Raw genomic sequence first — 25,279 nt, 5'->3', positions numbered from 1 at the left:
TTTTCCTGTTAAAGTAAAGCCCCCCAAACAAAAAAAGGACAAAAGAAAAAGCATCTTGTGCTTGTTCTAGATACCAATCTGCTGTTGGCTAAACTACCATTTCATCACTCGCAGGAATGTCGGGGTATATTCTTCCACTCATTCCTAGACTTCTACTTCCACGTACAACTCTCATATCATATTATGATGTATTTAGATCAATGGGTGATCCCCAAACCACTGTCAACGTGGCACAATCAAACGTGGGGGCGCACAAGTCCACAGTGTAAACACAGACGCATGATTAGCACCTAAACAAACTGTAATCACAACCAAATTCTTCTCCTATTTTTATGTCACAAAAAAAAACACTTTTTTTTGTTTTCGTTTGTTTCAAAAAAAAAAGAAAAAATTGACAGCAAGAAAAAGCCTCAGGCCAACCTCAAAGTTTGAGGAGCAAACGACAACCCCACTCTTCTTCCCAACTACCATTCAAATATCAAAAGTCGCTCCAACTGTATATATTTGTACAATATTTTGTTTTTTTCATGGCAGTGGAGAAAGAGCAAGCAAAGCCTTCAGAAGAATCCAAGCCTTCGGCTGAGGCAGACATGGGTCGGAAAGCTCCTGGCACTGCTCCAGCCCCGTCATGGTTCACGCCCAAGAGGTACTTTCTTGTGCTTGGTGGGTTTTTGTTTTTTTGTGGAATTTTTGGTTGCTGAGGAAAAAAGAAAGAAACTTTTTGAGTGTCTCTATTTTTGTTTTTTGAATTTCTTTTTGGGGTTTTGTAATGAGCGTAGTTGGTATTCAAGCTTCAATTTTTATTTTTATTTTCGTGTATTGGTTCCTGAGAAAATGTAGGATTTGAACAATTCGAGGATTATTAGGGTGCTGGAATAACAGGGAAAATGTCAACAGAGAAAACTCTTTTGGCTTAGTTTCGTTGAGTTTCTTGTTTCTGGAAGCCAACGTCAATGTGCCGAAACGTTAAAATTGTAACTTTGATTATTATGTTGCTGAAACTGTGTTTGGTTGCTGAGAAAATGTGAGAAAGGAAAAGAAGGTGAGTTTATATATATATGATGTTTCATGAGTTCGAAGAAAAAGATGCTTCACTCAACAGTGGCCTATGCAATTATTAGGGACGCATAGAGTTTTATCATGTATTTCCATTTAGAATCCAAAATGCTGTAGAGTTGAGATTAAATTTTAGAATTTCTTTCTTTTTCAGTATCCTTTGTGATCAAACTGGTCACAATGTATTGGTTAAAAATGGGGATTTTGGCTACAAGTTAATATCCCGAGCTTCACTGTGCATTTGTGCCTATGCATTTTTTTTATATCATTTATCAGTTGAAGTTGATGGGTTGGAGTACATATTGAATTGTTTCTTTGTTGAAGATGATTTTGTTTTAGGTTTTTGAAGTCCTATTGTCAGGACTGATAAAGGAATTAGATTGGTTACTTTGAGTGTTCAGCTAGTTAGTCCTTGAATTTGATAAAGAAGGTGGAATGGGAGATTAAAGGAAAATGACATTTCTTATTTACTTAATTGACTGACTAGCTGGCTTGGCTGGGGGTGCTTTTAGGTATTAGTGGCAGAATGATGGCTTCTTGTTCTCGAAATTAAAAGGAAAAGGTGATTTTCCAGGTTAGTTAGAAGATCAAATTTAAAGCTCGGTATGTATATGCACCCTTTGGCTTTTGACGCGGAAAAAAAAAAAAAAAAACTTGTAGTTTGTGTCTGAGTCTAAATGTACTATCTATATTAACTCTGAAATTGGGTTGAAAGTCTCTTGAAGTTCTGACTTTATGATTCACTTTAAAGGTTCATACATTTCCTGTTGTTGGTCTAGTCATATAATAAACTTATTTACGTTGTTTTTGCAGGCTACTCATTATCTTTTGCATTATTAACTTGATAAATTATGTGGACCGAGGAACAATAGCCAGCAATGGTGTGAATGGGAGTCAAGGAACTTGCACCAAAAGTGGTACATGCACAGCTGGTACCGGAATACAGTAAGATTAACTTGGGGGCTTTCATTTGAACCTGTGAAAATAATCTTTACATACCTTATTTGTATTTTTTTTTTCTTACCATCATGTTTTATGTGCCCCAGATAGAAACAAACTTGCATATTTTCTCACTAGTATACATTAACATCAAATATATTCATCTGTTTCCAAGAAGCATAAGAAAAATGAAAAATTTGAGAAAAACAGTTTGTTACTTCACTTTTTCTGTCATACTTGTGCACATTTATGTGGTTTCAAAATTACATCTGCTTGCTGCAGCTACTAAGTGATTGAGGTTTTGTGTGTGTGTGGATGCCAATGTGTGGGTAGGTGTGCGTGACTGTGCATGTGTGTTGTATCCATTTGTGCACATTTATGCATTTGATTGTGCAATAAAATTATGGGGACATTAACTTTTTAAGAAGCTTAAATTGCTTTGACTTAATTTCAGTTTCTTATTGTATGTAGGGGGGAGTTTAACTTGAGCAATTTTGAAGATGGAGTTCTATCATCTGCTTTTATGGTTGGACTTCTTGTGGCTTCCCCAATATTTGCATCATTAGCAAAGAGGTAATAACCATCTTGTGTTGCATTGGTTGCCAACCTATCTCAGTATAATTAATTGAAAGGTAAGGCACATAATTTTAAGATTAAATCTCACTATGTCAATCAGAATGTAATAATCATTGAAGTATGCTCTATTTAATAAGAGAAACCAAGATGCAACATACAGATAAATCAAAAACTGATAAAAAAAACAGATAAAACAAGGATGCAAACTTTGATTATGAGGACAATTATGGCAGTGCATTCACGGTTCTTAAAGGGGCGTACAAAATCAGATCAATACCTTCGTATCAATAATCTAAGGATTATTGTAACTAACTATGGAAAATATCTACTAGTTACATTAGGTATATGTTTGAAAAACCCAATATTATGGTGAAACAAGTGTAAACTCTAGAAAAAAATTAGTGGATAGATTAAAAGTAACTCTGTTAGCCTATAACCTCTCACCTAATAAGTTTGGGTGTGTTACTCGAATTTCAAGTCCCTTGCCCCTATAGGTATTCTGCAAATTATTAAGCGCATATAAGAATTGATTGTTTCATTCTCATCTCCATTGCTGATGATAACAATATATGTTTTATTTCTCCTACTCTTATATTATTATATTTTTTGTTGTTAGGGAGATTGATACCTTGGGGAGTCTTTTAGTGAGCCCATAATATATCGTGTTGAGACACCACTAACTTAAAAGCTTAAGCTTACAAGGTTTGGCCGAACTATGTTATATTAACCACTCAAACTTGTGACACCTTTTTAATGTGAGACTCAATCTTTTAACGCTCACACGTGTAAAGTCAACAATCTCTCCCACACAAGTGAATACATTACCACATTACTATACTTAGGATTGTACAAACGGGTGGTTATTAATTAATAATCGCTATAACCGTGTAACCACATGGGCGGGCGGTTAGCTTTTCCCAACTAATCGTCTAGAACATTGCAGTTAGCGGTGGTAGGATAAGCGGAGGCGATTAACAACCACTAATCGCCTACCTTTATATATAATATATATTAAACATTAAAAAAATAATAATAATAATAATAATATAGCAAAACGACATCATTTTGGTGTTTAATACCAAAACAACATCGTTTTGCTATAGGGTTTCATTCCAAAACACTAAAATAGTCCCAAAACCGTCTTAAACAGGCCCAAACCACCAAAATAAGACCAAGAGGCTCATACTTGACAGGAGGCTACCGCAGTGCAGTTTGGGCATAAATAACCGCTAACTGGGGGAGAGGACGGTTGGTAACCGTCCGACCTAGACGGGCATTGCGGTTACTCAAAACTGTTAACTGCCCGCGATTAGCGATTAGAGGCAATAACCGCTAACTGCCACCACATGTACAACCCTAGTTACACTCCCCTAGTCCCCTTCAAACGAAAGTTTTATTTATTTATTTTTTATTTTATCAATCTTATCCACCGTCTTTAGGATCACTTGTGGGCTATGTGGGTTTGCCTGCGCCATGCATCTTTTGTTCCTACTCTAGAGTCTAGGGACCCTCGTTTGTGCCCATGCCATGAACCTTTGCCCCCTTAATCCAGAGGTCCTCGTCTGTGCTCACACCTTGCACCTTTGTCCTTACTCGAAGGACTATTGTTTGTGCTCATGCCATGGACCTTTGCCCTTTACTCTATTAAATTCATTTAGTCAATACTTTAATATACTCTGAGGACCCTTGTCCATGCTTGCATCTTGCACCTTTGCCCCTATTCCAATGACCTTTTTTTGTGCATGTGCCACTCCACTATACCACACACTACCATCAGCTCTGATACCGCTTGTTAGGGAGATAGATACCTTTAGGAGTCTTTCAGTGAGATCATAATATAGTATGTTGTGACACCACTCAACCCAAAAGCATAAGCCTATGGATTTTGGCTCAACTATGCTATATTAATCACTTACACTTATGACATCTTTGTTGGGATTATGCATCATATGCACAACGGAAAACCCAAGGAAGAGATCATGAAACCATAGCAAAAGGATTATGCAATAAAAAAAATGGCAATGAAGAGAACTTATGTAAGATTTTGCCACCACTTTGATTCAAGGGCTCAATTTGCTTTCCCCTCCTTTCCTTCTTTTGGACGTGTGAATTAGGGTTTCTGAAACCTCTAAATCGTCTCTCCAATGATTGATTTGAGACCGAGAGTGTGGGCTCTCAAATTGTGCCTGTCAACTCTTGACAACACTGTGTGTCTTATACCTATACAAGCTTCTTATTTATAGGCATGTGTTTACTTGTAGTAGAGGGAAAAAACCTAGCGTCCACTGTCTTGTGAAAACACGGCCACACTAGGGAATTCAAACCCTAGCCTCCTCTCATATAAAACACAGCCAATGAGGGTTCTAGAAGCTTGTGCAATTTGGTTAATGCGATCAGCTTGGAGAGGAACCGAGAGAGAATAAAAACTAGCTTCAATAGGTTTAGAACACTTGTCATCTCATGACTTGTCCTAAGTTACTATTAATTACAATTGATTCTACTAAACAATTGTAATTGTGATTTAGTTATTTATCAAATAATCCCAATGGTATTCTTATATTAATGCATTTGACCCCTCCATGAAATAATCCGTAGTTGAATCAATATAAAAAAATGATTGCCATTTTAATTCACTACCTCTTATCCTTGAGTACCCAATTTAATCCCGTGATTAGTCTCGTACTTGTGAAATCTCATTTCACCTTGTACATAAAGTTTTAGTAACTCTTACCAAAACACCTAGGACCAGGATTAAGAATAACCAAGTCCATTAAATCTATCTCGATGGGATATTTTTTATCTTTTTTATTAAATCAAAGGATTTGGATTTCTTCTTGAGGAGTGGTGTTCCCATAATGCTACATCTAATCACCTAACACTGATAATTTTAACCGCAAAAGGTCTCACTCCTAAATGTCTCAAAGTGACTTCGACTTTATATTTGAGTTCACGACCCTCCTAGGATTGAGAGTCAATGCTATAAGAGTCGTGAATTCAAATTATTTTTTTGACAGTGTTCTAAAAAGACTAACAACTCATGTGGTCCATTTAGTGCTTCTTATCAGCACCAACACATCAATCCGAAGTCCCCACTTCACATGATCAAGATAGATCATCATGATTGATGTATTGTATTCTTATCAAATGGAAGGCCCAATTCTATTGCCGACTACAAACAATAGTTTATAAGCTACAAGGTTTAAGACTTAGATTTTCTGTATGATAATCTCGTTACTCACACCTAAGTCATATTCAATGTAACCTATAGATTTCACATGTATATGATCAATAATATTAATTTGATGCAATTACTTATCAAAATATATATATATTAATTTGATGCAATTACTTATCAAAATATATATATATTAATTTGATGCATACATGTAAATGGTTATATGCCCAATGTTTATTTAATAAATCAGTAAATAAACAACTTTATTTAATAAAAACTAAAATTTCATATAAAGCATTTGGACTTTAGGGCATAAATCCTAACAATCTTTTCAATCAAATCTTTCTACGCTCGCACGTGTATACTCAATAATCTCCCCCTCACGTGTGAGTTCATCACCACATTGCTACACCCCCTCAAACGGAAGCTTTTTATCAATCTTATAGGCTCTCTCCAAGATCACTTGTGTGCTATGTGGGTTTACCCGCGCTATGCACCTTTGTCCCTACTCCAGGGACTCTCATTTGTGCATGTATCATGAACCTTTGCTCCTTAATCTAAGGCTCTCGTTCATACCCGCACCTTGCACCTTTGTCCCTACTTTAGGGATCCTTGTCTGTGCCTATGCCACTTCACCATATCGCACGCCACAATTAGCTCTAATACCATTTGTTAGAGAGATTGATACCTTGTAGAGTTCTTTCGTAAACCCATAATATAGCATATTGAGACACCACTCAACTTAAAAGCTTAAGTCTGAGATGACAAGTGTTCCAAGCCTATTGAAGCTAGGAATAGGCTTTAAACAAGAAATGTCAAAGATGAACAGGGGCTTTAAACAAGAGTATGAGAATTTATATTTCATGGCAATGTTCCTGTTTATCCTTCTGTCCATTTGAATTCTTGAGGTTGACTAGTCTAACCATCTAATGGGGGCAGATTTTTTTTTAAAAAAATATTCTATTTATTTATTTACCTTGATGTAGAATAACTTTTTATCATTGTGCATTTTGCTTTGCCATGTTAGTCAAATATGATTGAAGAAATAGAAGAAGTTTATTTTTTATTTTTCACAGATTCATTTAGGCTTGTTGGACCTGGATTGTGAGTTCAGACTTCGCTGCAATCAGTTGTGCATTTCCATTTGGTTTCTACTGCATTGCATATTTATTTTTCATATTAATCTTCTCCTGTATTCTATGCCAAAAGTATGATGCTAGGTTGGTCTCAGTGACTTTATTTCTATGTTAGTCCTTAATTGTTGTTCTCAAATTTTGCAGCGTGAATCCATTTAGGCTTATTGGAGTGGGACTTTCAGTTTGGACTTTAGCTGTAATTGGTTGCGGTTTTTCATTTAATTTCTGGTCCATTACAATCTGTCGCATGTAAGTGGCTATATATACACATATATACATTTCAACCCATCTTATATTTGATAATTACAACTTATCTTATATACTCTCCTTTTAGGTCTTTGTGTACTTAAGTAATAAGGGCTCTTTAACACATGAATTAATATGTTTTTCAATCACTGTAGTACTTTTTTCCTTCCTTTTTTTTTTTTTTTGTTTTTGGTTTCTGCAGGCTGGTTGGTGTAGGTGAGGCTTCATTTATAAGTCTTGCAGCTCCATTCATTGATGATAATGCCCCAGCTGCTCAGGTTTTTTTTTTCTCCTTTCCCTTTTGACTATGCTTGCCATTGCATGATCCATTATGTGTACTGCCTAATCTCAACCCCCCTCTAATTGTTTATATGCAATGATTCTGTGGCACATGAATGTTAATTTCAAGTCCCATCTAATGCCCCAGCACACTAACAGTTTCACATCTTCCAATTCCTTTGGATATCTATGGTTACATTGGTTATATTGTCCATCTACCATCATAAATTGTGCAGCTCTTTCAGTTTGGACTATGATGTGCTAACTTTAAATGTTTGTCCTTTAGAGTGAGTTGTTAATTTTGATTGTGAGGGTGGAATTGGGATGGGATAGGAAGTCTTCCCTTACTTCTTTTTGTGCTCGAGTCACCAACATTGTTCCTTTGGTAGGTCTTGTGGAAGCCAGTGTGCTCTAGAAATTATATCTGGTCAAAAGATCTTTATCTTTCCCTTCTTGAAGTTTTTGGGGAAGATTTTTACATCAGGATGGTTAATGTTTTCATCAGAGGACTTATCAGGAAAAAAATGTCGTCATCAGAGAAAGTCGAGTGTATTGTCATTAGAGGGGCTAGAAATAGCAAGTCAAGCCCTTGGTTATTCTCATTTACTTCAGGGGATATCTAATGTTCCTTTCTCCTAAAGATTGGAGTGCTTTTGGATGATAAGGTGCTCGTGGGGAGATGTTTTTGTCAAGAGCTTTCATTTAAAATTATTTTAGAGGGTATCGGTATCCTCTTTTTAATGAGATACAGTCCTTAGGAATCACTCATACGGGTTTTTTTCATTCTTCTTCTTTGTTATGATGCCCGGTTCTCCGCTGAAATCTTCTTCAATATCAGCAAGTTTCATTTCCTTCGATAAAAGAAGTCCCTCTTAAAAACTGTCATTTATATAGTCATCTTAAATAAGTAATATAATGAGAACATGATTCCTAGATTTTTGGGCTTTTATGGCCTTTATGTTTTAATGATTTTGCATTTTCATTTCTTGCATGTGGATAAGGATAGACAAATTGGCTCTGTTGGTTTTAGAGGAAATTGCATCATCTAATGAAACATGGCCATATGAATTGCTCCTTTAAGGAGCTACTTTGTCATGGCTTCAACAACATATACATTTGGGAGGGGAAAGACTGAGAAAGGCTTTTGTTCATGAAGATCATCCTGAAAGATGCAAACTCCATAATTTCTCAACTTTGACCTCTGTTCTACTTTGCATGAGACTTCTCTCAATGATCTGGCGCAGAAATGAATTTTTTTTAACTTCTAGAAACCCAAGAGAAATAACCTAAGGTTGCATTTAGATTTGATCTTTTAAATCCAGGGATTTCAAGAACAATTGCTGATATAAATTGTTTGATTAGAAGTTTAGCACGTGATGGGCTTGAGGTTTGAGGATTTTGATCCAACAATCAGTTGTCTTACGAATTTGAATTTACATCTTTCGCCTAATCATTTCAAATGCACGTATTAGTAAGGCCCCATCCAAGAATTTCTTTAATAGATTTGATTTTTTTTTTTTTTTTAATCTTTTCATACTTTATCTAGCCATTTAAATCAGAATACTGAAATCCAAATCCTTCTCAAATACTCCATCCAAATAAACCATAAGAAAGTGAACTCATCTAAAACTTAAGACTTAATACGATGGGAAAGAAGAAAAATAACCATCAATGTTGCCCAAGCATAGAAGAGAAACGATGGTTTTTTGTAATCTCATAAGAAGGGAATACTAAATCACCACTTATTTCAAAAGCTTAAACTGATAGGAATTGATGAATTCAATCATTTAATTTATATTTTAACACTCCCCTTCACGTATGGGCTTAAACTCTCACTTAATAAGTAGGGCCCAACATGTAGAATAATTAATTGTAATGGAAGGTAAACTGTGGAGTTGGAGTTCGAATTCAAAACCTCTAGCTCGGATACCATGTTAAATCACCACTTATTCCAAAAGCTTAAGCTAATAGAAATAGATGAATTTATATTCTAATTGGGTAAAGCCATGCAAATAGAATGAGGCCAAAAAACTTACTAAAGCTTCAAGTTCTAAATCAAAGGAAATATTTTATAGTGACAAAAACTTGGTGCCAACTGTTGACCTTGGAACACTTCCATTCGTCAGTTATGGGGAAGAGGGAAGGTAGCAGTCAGCAGATTAGAGAATAAGCAAAGAACATAGACCAAGCAAAATATCTCTGTTGCCAAATTAGTTTTCTTATAAATATAGCATGGTGTAGTCTAAAATATACCAAATATCCTTGTGACATTTTGAACCAGGGTCGGATGGACTTTGGGAACCTTGAGATCTATCTGTATTTCAATTAGGCCAAGGAAAATGACAATGCTCAGCCCTTCCCAAGCGGAGTTACAGTTCAACCTAGAGATTTGAGGCTTTCTCTGTTATCATGTTCTGTTGCTGAGTTCCTCAGGCAATGATGCCATATTATTCTTTTCCTTATGAAATCAAGGCAAAACTTTTTGTCAGATGAATGTAAATAGTTGTAATGTCCCTTGTAACCTCCCTTCCCTTTCCAAATTGGCAAATTGTCAATTGCTTTTGGATGTGATTTAATCTCAGGTTTACATCATTGTCTGTGTCCTTTTCCCCTTTTAGGTATGATTCTTCTATTTGGTGTTATACTTGCCTCTACATTTTATTTTTTATCCGCTTGGAACCTCATTCTTATACCTGTATTTGTATCAGAAAACAGCATGGCTTTCAATATTCTATATGTGTATATCAACTGGATATGCACTTGGCTATGTTTATGGTGGATTGGTAAGTCTCTTTACTTTAACTGTTCTATGATTGAGGACCATGTTATCATAGATGATCTCTTAAGTAATATTTAATTGTAAAATCATAAGAATTATGGATGTGTGACCATTTTTTATCTACTACTCTAATTGATATTCTGATTGCTGTTTCTTACTTGATCCCATCTCCTTTATGTTTCCTGCCCTGACCTTATTCGGCTGACTGTATACCTTTTTTTTGTTATGAATATATAGGTTGGAGGTTATTTGAATTGGCGTGTTGCATTCTGGGTGGAGGCAATTTTAATGCTTCCCTTCGCTGTTCTAGGCTTTGTGATGAAGCCTCTTCAATTGAAAGGTGCATGTTTCTTATGTTTTACTTGTGATGCTGCAACCATTTATCTATGTTTATAAACAACTTGTGGATACAGGTTTTGCTCCAGCTGAATTAAACAAAGCACTGGCAGAGGTAGAGACGGCTGCCTCGCAAGGTGCTGCAAATAAGATTATAACACAATGGATTATGCAGTATCTATTTATTTTACCTTTCTGTCAAATACTTCGTTCACTAGATGCAGAACATCGTATCGCTAATAACATTCCCAATAAGCCAATGTATATGAAACATGCATCAGCATATAACTTCAACTTTTTGATGTGATTGTGTAGTTGCATAAATGCATGAATTTAGAACTTTATCGATAAAAGATGACACCTTAGTTTTTAAGCTCAAATTCTAATTAATAAACTTTCCTAGACAAAATTTCTACTTGTCTAAATTTCTCCTTTTTCATAACAGGATTGCATCATAGCTATTGAAATTTAGTTTTCTTTTGAAGTAAGTAGCTTGAAGCGTTCATTCTGAATAAATTATGGAATCTGAGTTATGGATTTCTAACTAGGGTTCTTAGGAGGGAAAAGGAAGGATATCATGTAGCAAGATACTTTCTTATACTTCACTTTGGCATCACAAAGTCTTACCCCCCATAACCTACTTATAGGTTCAAAAAGACATAAAAAAAATGTTGTTTAGCAAAATTTAAAATTTGATGTTTTCATGTCATTACTTATAGTCTTTGCTTCAGTCCTTTAATAGTTAACGTTATTCATTAATATTTTATGTGGTCAATGATAACAGGAATCTGCTCTGTTGATTAGTTCCTTATGTAGAGTAGTTCCCCTTATTGGCTGTAATTATTTTATTTTAGATACTTATGAAAAGATAAAATAAAAACTTATTTTATTTAGATTCTCAATGCATAGATACAGAGGTTGCAGTTAGTAATGGTGGAGCAGCATCCACGAGTGAAGAGTTCAGGGATAAGAGCTCATATAAACCTGCCATGTGAGGACCAGCATCCTTCAGCTCATAATATGTTATTTTGAATGTGGTTAATGTCTTTATACTACCTATAAATTGTATATAGTACCTGCCAAAGTATGCAAATATATATTTTCTTTTCTCAGATCTTATTTTATGGCAGGGTGAAAGTTGCAACTAAGATTTGGAATCAATTTGCAAAATTTTTGAAAGATATGAAAGTGCTTTTGCTTGAGAAGGTGTATGTCATTAACGTTCTAGGTATTTTTCTCTCCTGCTTTACTACCATCTTGTGCATCTGTAGCTACTTTCATTTAATTCAGTGTGTTATCCTAATAAGTTAATCTGAAGAACTTCATCCTTGGATTTGCGAATTTTATTTTGGGATATTTTGAGAGTAATAATTAAGTACACATGTTGCTTTTCTCACTCATGACATACTAATTTCTTAAACACTGAATGACCCTTAGGTTACATAGCATACAACTTCGTCATTGGTGCCTACTCATATTGGGGACCTAAGGCTGGTAAAAGTATTTATAATATGGTAAGCTCTTACCTTTGATCTGATATATGCAATTTTAAATTGTTCAATACAACTTTCTAATATCCCTTTCATTTAAATTCTCATGATTTGCATAAATAACATCACTTATTAAATGATGACAATGTAGCCCCAAGGTACGACTTGATGATCTTGCTGCACCATATGCAATTGGGTATTTTTGCAGAGTGATGCAGATTTGATTTTTGGAGGGATTACAATTGTCTCTGGAATATTGGGCACGTTAGCTGGAGGCTTTGTTCTTGATTTTATAAATAACACCATCTCCAATGCTTTTAAGGTGGGTTCTTTTGATTTGAGAGGAAAGGAACTAGGATTACTTTCCTTGATTCTTTTGGTAGACATTCATGCATTATTTTCTTCTTGTTGGGCTATTGTGCATAGAAGAGTGAGATAATCAAATATTTTTCTTTTTGAACTGCTAGGTGGTCTTTGATTTTGCTCTCGCAAGTTGCTGTTTATCCCTGTTATTCTAGGTGTCTACTTGGTTTCTCCTTGCGCATCAGTATATGAGTAATTAACCATGGCAGCTTATTTAGGCCTCTAGGCTTTCCTAGTGGTTAGACATTTTACCATTATTACATTTGGTTGTATAAAATATTATTTGTATGTGTGCAATTCTCAAACAGAGCTAGGAACCTTAATTTTTGAGATGCAGTTTCCCTACAACTAAATCTTCCTATAGCTACCGATGCAATTTCTACATATTCGTTTGTGCCTTGGGACTCTCATGTCTAGCCTTTTTGCATGCTTTTTTTCCATAGTTGCCTAAGATCAAAGTTATTGAAACTTTTTGATGCAGAGAAACCTTTAAATGAATTTTTGCTTTCTATATATTTGAAGATCACAAAACTCCATGGTCCTTTATGATGTGAGACTGAATAATGTACAGAAACCAATATTAAATTAAGAAACTAATTACAATGTTGATTAAGCAAATCATCTTTTATTCACATCATAGAAATTTAATGAACTTGGATAGGAGGCAAATTGGAGTTGCAGAATGCGAAAGTAAGGAAGTATTCTTGAGGAAAGTGGAAATGAAACAAATCATGCAGCTATGAAGTTCTGATGGCATAAGCTGGGTCAGAATCTTCAAATATGTTAATTTTTTGGGAAACCATTGGCCAGAAGCTTTGAACAGCTGAGCTTGCTGTGAATTTAATTGGCTTGTCTCAAAATAGCATTTATGTCACTTATTTTTCTTCTATGCTTATTATATATAGAAGTTTGGTTCGGTGAAGCTTTGTGGAGTTGAGAAAACCTTCAGGAATAGCCTTATACAATTCAAATATTTCTGTCTTTGTTTACAATCATCATACCAAAATTATTTCTTCTTGCCTCTGCCACTAAATAGCTTTAGTCGGAAACTGTTGCAGCTTCTTTCAGTGGCAACATTTTTTGGAGCGGTATTTTGCTTCAGCGCCTTTTGTTTCAAGAGCATGTATGTTTTCCTAGCTCTTTTTTCGGTCGGCGAACTACTTGTCTTTGCCACTCAGGTATTTTCCTCCTTAAAGCAAATCGTTTTTTTCTATTGTTGGTTGCCCCATTGAATTTGGGCTATGCAGCATTGATTACAAAGTAAAATAAAATGCATCTTATGAACTCACAGTAGATGATCTGCTTGTAATTTATGTCTGATATTAGTCTTTTAGTTAAGTTCTTGATCCTGGACTTCCTAAGCTAAGTCCTTAACAAACTGAAATTTATGTTCGTGATGTTAAGTAAAGCTTCTCCTGTGCCTGTTGTAAATTGGAAGTTAAGTTTGTTGAGCTTTAGTCTACCTAAAATTGTTCAATGTTGTTACTCGCTGCCTGCAAAAGGTGCTTCTATATCCTTCTTTGGATATCAAATTTTTAGGAGTATTCATGCCTCTTTTGTACTTGTTACCACTAGCTTTTTCTTGTCACTACATATTTCTTTGTTTTAATCGTCCTTTATGCTCAACATACTGTTCAGTTGGAATTATCCTCAGTAAATCAAGCATCACTTCCTCATAAGTATCATTTCATGGTTATGATGCATGATTGTTATTGATCACGTTTTCTCATATTAATTACGAGATGAGCTAATATCTTTTCATAGCAAAGCAATACTGGAAAATACAATATCCACATGGTGCCATAACATTTTTCTAGTTTCCTCTCCTTTGGCCAACCTCTACGCAAAATTTCCTTAAATGGCCGATTCAAATGCCTCTCCCTTATTATACACATTTTTTATGAATAAAAATTTATTAAAAAGAAAGGCAAAGCCCCTGTACAGGAAAAGTATACAAGAAAAAACAACCTTCCTAATGGTGTCTAAAGTCTAAAAAGTGAACAAGATCTACAAGATTCGAGGAGGAAAAATTAGAAACAAAAGCTACAACCCAATCTAAGAGAGAACTCAAGAAGGGGGATTTTAAACAAAGCACATTAGACTCACAGTCCTCAAATTGGCACCAGTTTCTTTCTCTCCATATCCTCCACATTAATAGTGCAAGAATGACTTTCCAAATGGCTTCGGTGGAATGTGCTGATCCTTGAGTCTTCCAACAATGTAGCAGTTCTAGAATATTGCTAGGCATGACCCATGAGACTCTGAATAAATTTAAAATCAGGTGCCAAAGACCAGATGCAAACTCACAATGGAGGAGGAGGTGATTTATAGTCTCCTCGTTCTTTTTGCAAAGGCAGCACCAATTAACTAGAGTGAGTCTTCTCATGTTATCAATTGTAAGTATCTTATCCTGAGTTGCTATCCAAGTGAAGGAACCAATGAAAGGCCCTCCTTAACATTCTAAATGCTTTTCCATGGGAATAGACGAGGCTCTCCAGGCAAAAAAGAATTATAGTAGCTCTTCACTACAAAACCGCGATTGCATGTTAGGGTCTACAACATTCGGTTCCGCTCCCCCGGATGGGTTTTCGACAAGTACAATAGGTCAAGGAACAAGTGTAGGGACTCCAAATCCCAATCCTAGACCGCCCTGATGAAGCTTGAATTCCAATGGATATAACTACTAGAAGAAGTCCAAATAATTTGACACTAAGGCATATTTGTCATGAGCTATATATTAAAGTTTAGGGAATGACGACTTGAGAGCCATTTCTCCACCTCTTGGAACTGAGGAGCAAACAGTCCTCCAATTCACCATATGAAACTTGGGCTCATCACCTATTCCATCCAAAAGGAAGTCCCTTTGAAGACGCTCCAATCTTCTAGCTACTCTTGGTAGGGGGAACAGGGAGAAGAAATACGTAGGTAAACTAGATAACATACCCTTGATTAGTGTTAGGCGACCATAACGAGACAAGTATTTCTTCCAACTGGTTAATCTTCTTTCCATTTTCTCACCCCATCCCAAATAGCCTTTGACTTGAAAGAGGCGCCTAGAGGGAGTCCCAAATATTTCAATGATAGAGAAGATATACTACAATTGAGAATATGGGCTAGCTCTTCGGGAATCAGAATGGATCCCCTCCGACCTCCATTGTTGAACTCCTCTACGGCCATATAGCTTCCATGACTGTTACTGCACTGCTGGCCCAAGGCCAAGAGGGCATGATGAGCATCTCTGAACTTTCAAATAAAACCCCCCACTGATTTCCACCTTAGCCGCATCATCAATGGGCAAGAGTAGCCAAAATGCACCCTCTCCCCAGAAAAATTAAACGAATGTGCCCTTTCCCTCATCCTGAAGTTACCCCATGCTCGATGATGAATTCAAAGGGTTTTGCTTCTACGAAGAAGAACCTCCCCATGGAATCTTTGACACACTCCCATACCCAACAAAGTAGAGCCCACGCAAACACTACTTCAGACCTCAACCCATGCCAACCAATTGAATCAACCAACAAAACCAAAGCAGCTAAATACGGAGGCCTATATTTCAGCAGAGCAATACGCGTGACGCATTTTGATACACCGTATCTGGTATTAAAATTGCAAACTGAAATGTGTCTCCCTTTTGATTCACCTATTCTGGTATCAGAGTACTTTCTGACAATATTATATGGTGTGTTGACATCAATTTTCTTGTTGTATAACCTTCTGTCTGATCTTTCTAATCCATTGATGAATTTACAAAAATAAAAAATAAAAACAAAAACAAAACAAAAAAAAAAATTGATCATAGACCCAGGATAGGCTGCTTAAAAATTGACCTTGAGATGTGAGCATATGCTATGACAGTGAGATTTTACATATAATTTGCTTTAACATAAATGCACTTTGAGGGATTTATAGATTTTTTCTGTGTTAAAATTTTAATGTTTTCCATCATGAATATGACAAGGATGTTTTTTTTACTTCAATTTTTTTTTTTTTTTTTTCCTTTTGAGAAAATAACTTATATCGGTAACTTAATGATGTTTTCTCTGGAAGAATTCATTGTGTATCCAATATGAAAGTGTTAAAATAAAAAAGTATGTCTGGTTATTAGATTATTTTCATTCTCTCTTTGTATTGCTAAGCAATTAACAACTCGGAATTTGGAGTACCTTACTCTACAGAGACTTTCTATGTTTTCATTTGCAGGGACCTGTAAATTATATCTCTCTCCATTGTGTTAAACCAAGTATGAGGCCACTATCTATGGCTATCTCTACCGTTTCAATTCACATCTTTGGAGATGTTCCTTCCTCACCTCTTGTTGGAGTTCTCGAGGTTTGCCTTCTTTCATCATGTCTTTGGAAATGCTGAACTGTTGAGACCCTAGGGAATCACTTTTTTCCTTTAGTGGTATCAAGTGTGGATGATACTAATGTTTAATCATATCTTTGAAGTAACTAATCTACCTTAGCTTTTTTATTTTCCCTCTCACCCTAAAGAAAAAATGGAAAGCACTTTCCTAGTTATAGTCTTCCGGTCATTCTATAAGTGCTATTTTCAGTTATAAACTAGCGTAATACAAGCAAAAGGGTAATCAATTGAATTTGGGCAGTTCAGTCCCTTCTGGATAATGGCCAAACATGTGTTTTGATAGATTACAGGAGCGGCAAAAAGAAAATTAAAGAGAAAAAGAAAAGAGAGAGAGAATGGCATCTTACCCCCTTTAATGTAAATTTCATTTATAACAATTATAGTCACTCTTAAAGCTTATCTGCAAACAAGGCATTCAATTTTCTCGACTGATGAGATATATACTAAGTTAATAAGAGAAGAATTATAAAAGAATGCTACCCTTGTAAATGATACAAAAGGACATTTTTGTTCCTCTCAACACTTAATAAACTGGAGTGAGTGTTTCCTTTTATATAAAATGTATTGCTCATATGCGCAATCACTGTAGAACCCACTAGGGTAGTAGTAACTTAGGTGAAGAAGTTCATATATTGAGGCAGTATAGGAAGAAGAATAATGATAACAACAGAAAGATGCTTTGTATACAGAACAATCGTGCCCTTTTCAACAGTTTTGACATGTAAATCAGATGCAGCAACGATGAGGAAAGAATCTGTGATACTGTTTAAAAACTTTAGTTTTGGCAGTATATTGCTTCTGCTAAATTGAATGGTAGTCATATGCCCAATATAGTTCTTTTTTTTCTTTTTTGGGGGGGTGGTCTTATGACGAAAATAACTCCAACGCTGCATTTATAATGATTATCACAAGCTTTATGAACACAATAGGGAATTTCTTTTTATGTTTAGGTCTGTTACATTGTCATTCAAATAGTGATTGTTATGTAATTTGGAACTTTGTTCTTCCTGTTGGAAAGCAATGGGTTTATAGAGTTTACCAAGATCTTAAGATATTGAAGTCCTGATACTGGTCTTTCATACATTTTAGATCGACCATCATTTTACTGACCTTACTTTAGAGTAATCATGCAGGATTATGTCAACAACTGGAGGGAGACTGCTCTTATTCTAACAGCGATTTTGTTTCCAGCAGCTGGAATATGGTTTATTGGTAAGTTCTTGTTAGTTATTTCCTCCCTTTTTTCCCCAACAAAGGTGCATCCAAGTTAACAATTGATTATCCGGAGATAGCATTTGAGTAAGGGTTCCTTGCATGGCGACCTCAAAAGAGTGACTGGTCACTAAATCCCACATCCTTCTCATCCAACAACACACTCACAAGTAGGGACGAAACTTGTATGTTTTTATCTAGGGGTTTTGGATATAATTTAAAAATAAAATCCTTCTCGAGTCCTCTTTAAGTCTGTCTATGGGAATATGTGAGCAGTAGGATATTCTTGGTGAATGATAATATCCTCATATTTTTCTAAAGGAAAACATTTGCCGGTAAAAATAAACTGGAATAAGACAAAATGTTTGTAGCATATATAGGACTCATAACGTACTTAGCAAAGTATAAAGATATGTATTTGGTGTCATTCTCTTGCACATCTCTTTTTCAAATTCACAATTGAAACTGTAAAACCCACATGTGGGTCTCACATATTCAATGGTGGATTTGCACATTTCTTATATGGAGATGGACAAAAGATATGCAAGAGAATGAAAGTAAATATTTCTCAAGTGTAAATAGTCCAAGGTTTACATTGCGCTTGTGCTAAACCAAGATTTTTTGCATCAATTAAAAAATGTTTTTAATTATCCAAAATAAAAAAATACATATTTTTCAATACTTTTGCCTTGTGACATAGTGAGAGACTAGTTAAATTTCTTAATTGGTACCGGGGCAAAGAAATATGATAGAAACTATTTATGACATTTTTAGTATATATAATTTATTTCTCTTTCTTTTTTCAGAAGAGTTCTTACTTTTAAATTTGTTTACACGTTCTTTCAAGTGAAAAATGAAATAAAAGCTAGGTTGAAGAAGTTGATATTACTCTCTCTCTTTCATAGAAAGATATGCCCTTGATCTAGAGAGCCAAGGAACTAAGTAATTTGATTCTACAGTCAGAATATTTCCTTAGAAAACATTTTATAGAAGGGATAAGATTATTAAAGCATAGGCTAGCAGTATAATGACAGTATTCTGTGAAATATTAAGGTACAACTAAATGCACTAAAAGTGAATAGACTTGGAGACGGACCTTTTAGGGGGCTAGGGCTCCTCTTTAGTCCTCGTTGGTCTGTCCCTGCACACAAGAATTATCAAATCTTTTGATAGCATGATAGTCACTCCAAAACAGCTTATCCATGTAAAATTTCATAGTAACAAGTATCATAATTGCATGAGCAAAACACCATCCTTCCAGATCCACTTGTTATGAAATTTCGCAAATGGGTGATCTGGATGGGGCTGGTGGTGGAGAGAAGGATGAGGTGGGGGTTATAGGTTACCCTAAGCCAGTGCAAGTTGCAAAATCGTGCTATCACACTATGGGGATCTCTTTCGGGGGTGAAGATAAGGGTTTAATGGACTTCTTGATGTTAATTGATGAGGGTTAGCGTCAAGAGGATCCTTCTTCTGCTCCTAAGCCTAAAGGGAGTAGAGAGGTTAAGAATTTAAAGTGCTCGATAAATTTTGATGCTAGGATGTTCGTTCTAGTCAGGGTAAAGGCAAGAGGACTCTTGCTGTGATGTAGTGTAGTCTAGAGTGTTTTGTTGGGTTTAGGGTTTCAATTGTGGGTTTTTGGGTGTCTTAGGTGTTTGTGTTTTTCGCGTTTCTTTTTTTCTTTTTTGGTTTTCTCTAGTTTGGTTTCCGTTGTATACTTCTTGCATACTTTGGGGCGCCTTGCGCTTTTTTAATATATTTGTTTGATTTTCTGTTTAAAAAAAATTGCTAAGAAATTATGTAACCATTATGTACTGCCGCAGGAGTATTTATGCACAGCGTGGATAGATTTGATGAAGAAAGCGAGCATCAAGTCACTGTGACAGACAGGTCAAACAGAACACCCTTGCTAGAAGGGAATACAGCAGAAACAACGGGATCTTCAGCTGAACCTTAAGTTTTTTTTTTTTTTTAGGCTAGTTCTTTAGTCGATGCTTTTTCTTTGTGTAAGTAAGGTTCCTACTTTGATTAATGATTAGTATGCGCTGTAATTCTCTCAATTTTGAAAGGAAAAACTAGTGCAGAAGTATGACCACAGGCTCACTGGCATCAAAGCTTCCCATCTCAGCAGTTTTTTTTGAAATTTTTCATATTTCAATTTAAGCACACCAAATTGTTACTGAAGAAATGGGAGTTTTCTTTTTCTTTTCTTTTTTTCACGAAGAAATTGGAGTAGATTGAATCTGTAGAATCATCTACTTAACAGAACTGGCATCTTGTATTATATATTGTACATTTATTTATATAGTAAGGTCAAAGGGGCTAGAACTCAGTGATAGTTATTCATCTAACGATTTTAATTATTAAATAATTTTTTTTATTAGTAATGAATTTTTTTTTTTTTTTAAAAAAAAAGTATAAGGCGCCACTAAGTACACAGGGTATTTACGCAGAGAATTTTCACGAGCCCAAAACTCAAGAAACTACGAAAACACCCCAACCGCAAAACCTACGAGATGACAAAGCCCAAGCTAATTTTCACTAAATTTTTCCTCTTCTCGTTTACGTCAAAAAGAAAAAGAAAAACAAGTTCATAGTGTGAAAAGTGGAATTAGGAAAACACACAAGAATGGAAACAGTTGAGACCTTGAAATAAGTAGATCAGGTGTTAAAACGACATTGTTGGGCGTTGCTTCGAAGCTCTCTTCTCTCTCCTGAGAGCAGTTTCCTTTTTTTTTTTTTCTTTTTTTATCTCCTTTTCTGAACCTTTCCACCTCCCTCGCGAGGTTGTTCCTCCACGTTTGTGCGGCTTTTACTAGGGGAGGAGGAAGAGATTTTGCTTTCTTCTCCCTTCTTCCCTCTTTTCCTACGCCTGGTGCGGTCGTTTCCCTCCCCTCTCCATTATCGGTTCTCTTCTTCTTCATTTATTGAGGGGGAAGCTTCGATTTATTGTGTTTAAGAACAAATAACTAATATCCTTGTTTGTTATACTGTGACTGATTATTTAGGATTCATATGCCCATCTCTTGTCTATCTCCGTATAAGAGATAGACAAATTTATTGTTGAATTTGTGAGACCAACATGTAAGTTTCATAAGTTTAATGGTAAATTTTATTTTTTTTTTAAAAAAAATAGATGGATAAAAAATATGTAGAAAAATGACTCCGAACACATCATATTTTTAAAGCCTTGAAGTTACTCCTAAAAAAAATGTTAGGACTCCAAAATAGTCGGGTTGTAGGAGGTTATTGGCTTCTTGGACGGTTTTGAGCATTGCCAATAAATATATTAGAAGAAAAATGATAGAAATACATCACTTTTACAACAAGTGTACAACAGCCATCTCACATGGGATGGGCCCCACATACTGTGGAGTCCACCCCTTGTGAGAAGGCTGTTGTACACTTGTTGTAAAAGTGTTTAGGTGATTTCATAATTTTATGGGCATGTATATAATTACTGCCCAAGGAAACATGAATTTTTTTTTTTTTTTTTTCCAAATTTACAACTCACTCTATTATGAAGCCCGACTCTCTCGAAGTAGCCAGTAATATTTATTGACCTGTCTATTGAAGCTGCATGTAAGAATTTCTTAGTTCTTATCATGTACTTGGCCAACAAGTCAACTACCTAGTCAACGCTACTTCTCACATAACGGTCATTCTGGGTCTCCTCTTGCTTGTGATACTAATTTCAAATGTTTATTTATCTAGTCGTTCATTCAAAATGAATAGTCAACCCATATCGTGATAGCAACAAGTACAAGAAAAAAAGAAAATTGTGGTTGATTGGTTATTGGGGTTGGCGAACCATCCAAAAAGAATTGTTCGGCCACCCTAAATGGTTATTCAGAGGTAGTAGCACCACCCTTGATGAGAATATGAGGTGGCACAATTACCCAAACCATCATTGATGAGAATCAGGAGTAGTTGTGACCACCCACAGTGGCCAAATTACCATTTAAGGGTAGCCAAACTGCCCAAATGAGTGGTTTGGCCAGCCCAACAACCACCCCTCATTTTTAAATTTCTTGCCACAATAAGGGTCGTCCATTTGAAATGAACAATCCAAATAAAATGTATTTCATGGTGCAATACCAGAGGTCTCAATCCATATCCGCAGTTGGTCATGACATGGTAGTTGAGGTGCTACTTTGATGGGTCTAAATTGTCTAATTAGCTTTATCTTGCCAAGTTGTTACAAGTGACCAAGTTTAGACGAACCTCACCAGCAAAGAGCTCCCTTGCCTTTGTATAACCAACCAAACCATGAAACCGATGCCTAAAATTTGTAAGGCTTAAGCACAAATTGCAATATTAATTACTTCAATGCTTTCAACAATTTGTGATTTTGAATTTCTTCTTAATTACTTCAATGCCTTCAACAATTCAAATTAATTGCTCAACATTTTTATTATTTTGTTTTTAAATAGAACCTGAGAAGTGAGAGGTATGTAATCAAACTTTTATATTTAAATTGTTATTTTAAATTAATTGTTTATGAATATATATAATTTTTGTTATATATTTTAATTATATTAAATATATAATTATATTTACCTGACATTATGGAGAACATCAATGATCCTATTGAGTTCCAATTAAATTATAAATTAACTCACTATGCATGAGAATATAAATTGTAATTAAGTTACATTTATATTTTTTAAACAATAATTAAATTTTGTTCAATTGTTTATTTATTCTGTCTTTCTTTAATATTTTTAGTCAATTTTGTTCAACTTATTTTTTTTTCATTCATTACAAAAATAAAAAAATTCTTGACCCTCAAATCCTCGCTCCGTCACTGCGCGCTACCGCGCGTGTAAGAAGATGCATTGAGTTCTAAATTATACAAACTCTGATATTTAATTATTAAAATTAAAAACAAACCAAAAAAAAAAACTTATGTCTTTATCTTTGAGCTAGTTCAATATTGCCAGAGAGCAAATAGAGCTTGTTCCTTTTTTCTTTTTCTTTTCTTTTTCTTCTATCCAAACAATGCTCGAATTTTTTTTTTTGAAGCAAGTTAGTAACATAGCTCTTACTTTTTAGACCATGTACTAATAAGAATAATAAAAAAATTAAAAAATTAAAAAAAGAAGAAGAAGAAGAAGAGAGGTTCCCATCAGCTTTTATTAAAAAAATAAAAAATCAATAAACTCTCAACTTAGTAGCTAGGCCGTGACAATGTCCATAAACTTTTATAAAATAAAAAAAAATAAAAAAAATCAATGACCAATAGAGATAAGAGTGAGATAAGACTTAAGAGTGATATGCATGTATGTATGTATTATTAGAAATGCTAAAAATTATATTTTTGTCATGTAAATATCTTAATGTGACAGTTTCAATTAAGTTTTTAATTTTTTTTAATAATGATTTATCTAAATGTTAGTTAGGACTGTCATGTCAACATTCTGAGATAAAAATGTAGTTTTAAAATTTATTTTAAAAATAAATAAATAAATTCATATTTGGTAATTATTGATATAAAAAAATTATATAAATTACACTTTCATCTCAATACCGTATTAACTTGGCAATGCTAATCAACTTTTAAAGATTTTTTTTTAACAAAAACTAATTTAAAGACGGATTGATTTGAACATTTGAAGAAAAAAAGAAAAAAAGAGAGAACAATTTCGTATTTATTTACAGGCCCTAGCAGCTGAAAAGGTATTTTATTTATTTAAAATGAGGCTTTTTATATTTAAATAATTTTTTTTTTTTTAAAGTAGAATTTGTATTTTCATTCCAGGGAGTAGAATCGGATGCATTGTTACCCTCCCTCCATTAATACATATCTGAGCTGAGGTGACGACGTGACGTGACGCCGTGACGGAGACTGTGTTTTCTATTCCCAAAGCCCACAGATCATTACACATTTGCATCTAAGCGGCAGCGCCACACGTTTTCATCAAAAAAGAAGAATGGCCTTCGTCTCAGTCTCAGAGACTCTTCTTCACAAAGCAAAAGAAAAAGAAAAGAAAAGGAAGCAAGTTGAAGGCAGAACGGAAGTAGTTGGCCGGAGCCGGAAGAGTTGCAGAAGAAAAGAAGAAAACAAAGTTGTTGGGTCTAGGCGCGCTCTCTCTAGCATGGAAGCCAGAAGCCATGCATGTCTGCCAAAGTTGAATGTTCAAAAAGAAAAGAGTCAGGAAACTGCAAGCTCCCCAATGGTGAAATGAAGAAGATAAAGCAGGTGGGTACAATACATTTTGCCTTTTTTTTTTTTTAGAAACAAATATTTTGTTATGTTTCCTTTTTCCTACATCAAATTTTATTTATTTATATTTTTTTTAAAAAAATAAAATAAAATAAAATAAAAAAAGGGCTTTCTTTTTTTTATCATCCATCTGTTATTATCCAACTCCAATTGCTATAATGCTATTGATTTCAATCCCATTCCGTATCTCTTCAGTACTATTAAATTGTTCCTCGAAAACGCTATTTATTTACTGTCGAGGGACACAGGCCAAAACAGCCAATTTTGGGTACAGTGGCATAAACGAAGATATCAGCAAAACACAGGACAAAATAGTCATTTACAATTGAAATACTACCGCGCTCCCATTTGCCCTAGGCACTTTGTCGTAATTAGGGTTCCACATCAAAGGGCACATGGCCAATAAACACTCGCCACCTCATTAAACACTGTTATAAAGCAACTCTTTCTCTCTCCCTCTCTCTACTTACTCTCTCTGTTTCCTTTTCTTATCACCGCTACTCTGTTTCTTGGCCTCTAAGAAACAAACGTTGTCCCAAATCACCGCTCTCTGAATTTCACATTCTCATTCTCTGCTCTCCCCAACAAACCTTGTCTTTCGCTGCCATGTCTTCACAGACCACCACTACGACTACGAGGTATCTTTTCTTTGAATTATTTTCTTGTTTTTCTGGGTTTTTTATTGTGTTCATTTTAATGGGTGTCTGGGAAATGACATATATTTAATATATACTGCTCTTTCTTATATATATATATAACTTTTTCTCACCAAGTTTTAAATGGGTTTCGTTCTTCCCATACCGGAAGATATAGCATGACTCAAAAGTAGGCATATTAATGGTCATGATCTTTTTTTTTTTTTTTTTTTATTTTCTGATGAATGACCATCAAGATTCCTTGGGCGGGTGGAATCTTATCTGCGTTCATTAGTGATCAGCTCTGTAAGAAACCCCACAGAGATTAGACTACAATTATGTAATAAAGAAATGTTAAAGACAGCATTATATACTCTTTATCACCTTCAACATTAGTGATTGTTCCACGTAAATAACAAAAGAATAATCCATAACCTCCAAGCAGATTATACTTTCTTTAAAACAA

The 25,279-nt window shown here is 35.0% G+C and overlaps 1 protein-coding gene across 4 annotated transcripts; it reads left to right on the top strand.

Annotated features, from left to right (window-relative positions):
* The first annotated feature begins 394 nt into the window (after window positions 1-394).
* On the top strand, window positions 395-20,166 carry LOC133882444 (probable sphingolipid transporter spinster homolog 2). 4 transcript variants are annotated; one of them, XM_062321631.1, is made up of 17 exons: window positions 534-646; window positions 1,569-1,630; window positions 1,870-2,001; window positions 2,467-2,568; window positions 7,027-7,131; window positions 7,331-7,406; window positions 10,116-10,190; window positions 10,424-10,526; window positions 10,600-10,659; window positions 11,432-11,513; window positions 11,653-11,750; window positions 11,960-12,036; window positions 12,221-12,334; window positions 13,434-13,553; window positions 16,576-16,704; window positions 17,874-17,952; window positions 19,776-20,166. In XM_062321631.1, exons 4-17 carry the CDS (start codon window positions 2,519-2,521, stop codon window positions 19,907-19,909), a joined length of 1,302 nt encoding a protein of 433 aa, XP_062177615.1. In that variant the 5' UTR covers window positions 534-646; window positions 1,569-1,630; window positions 1,870-2,001; window positions 2,467-2,518; the 3' UTR covers window positions 19,910-20,166. The 4 variants fall into 4 exon arrangements, with proteins under 4 accessions (XP_062177613.1, XP_062177612.1, XP_062177611.1 ...); XM_062321629.1 differs by lacking the exon at window positions 1,569-1,630 and having other exon boundaries at window positions 395-646; window positions 17,861-17,952; XM_062321628.1 differs by lacking the exon at window positions 1,569-1,630 and having other exon boundaries at window positions 399-646; window positions 11,438-11,513.
* The last annotated feature ends 5,113 nt before the right edge of the window (window positions 20,167-25,279 follow it).

This window comes from Alnus glutinosa, chromosome 11 (assembly GCF_958979055.1).
Source record: "Alnus glutinosa chromosome 11, dhAlnGlut1.1, whole genome shotgun sequence".
NCBI classification, from domain to species: Eukaryota; Viridiplantae; Streptophyta; class Magnoliopsida; order Fagales; family Betulaceae; genus Alnus; species Alnus glutinosa.
The sequence above is the reverse complement of the archived record's forward strand: the minus strand, read 5'-3'. Positions and strand labels throughout refer to the sequence as shown.

Coding starts and splice junctions, on each gene's coding strand:
- LOC133882444 (XM_062321627.1), top strand. CDS start 528: ATGGCAGTGGAGAAAGAGCAAGCAAAGCCTTCAGAAGAATCCAAGCCT. Junction 2,569..7,026: donor TTTGCATCATTAGCAAAGAG/GTAATAACCATC, acceptor CAAATTTTGCAG/CGTGAATCCATTTAGGCTTA. Junction 12,335..13,433: donor CCATCTCCAATGCTTTTAAG/GTGGGTTCTTTT, acceptor AAACTGTTGCAG/CTTCTTTCAGTGGCAACATT.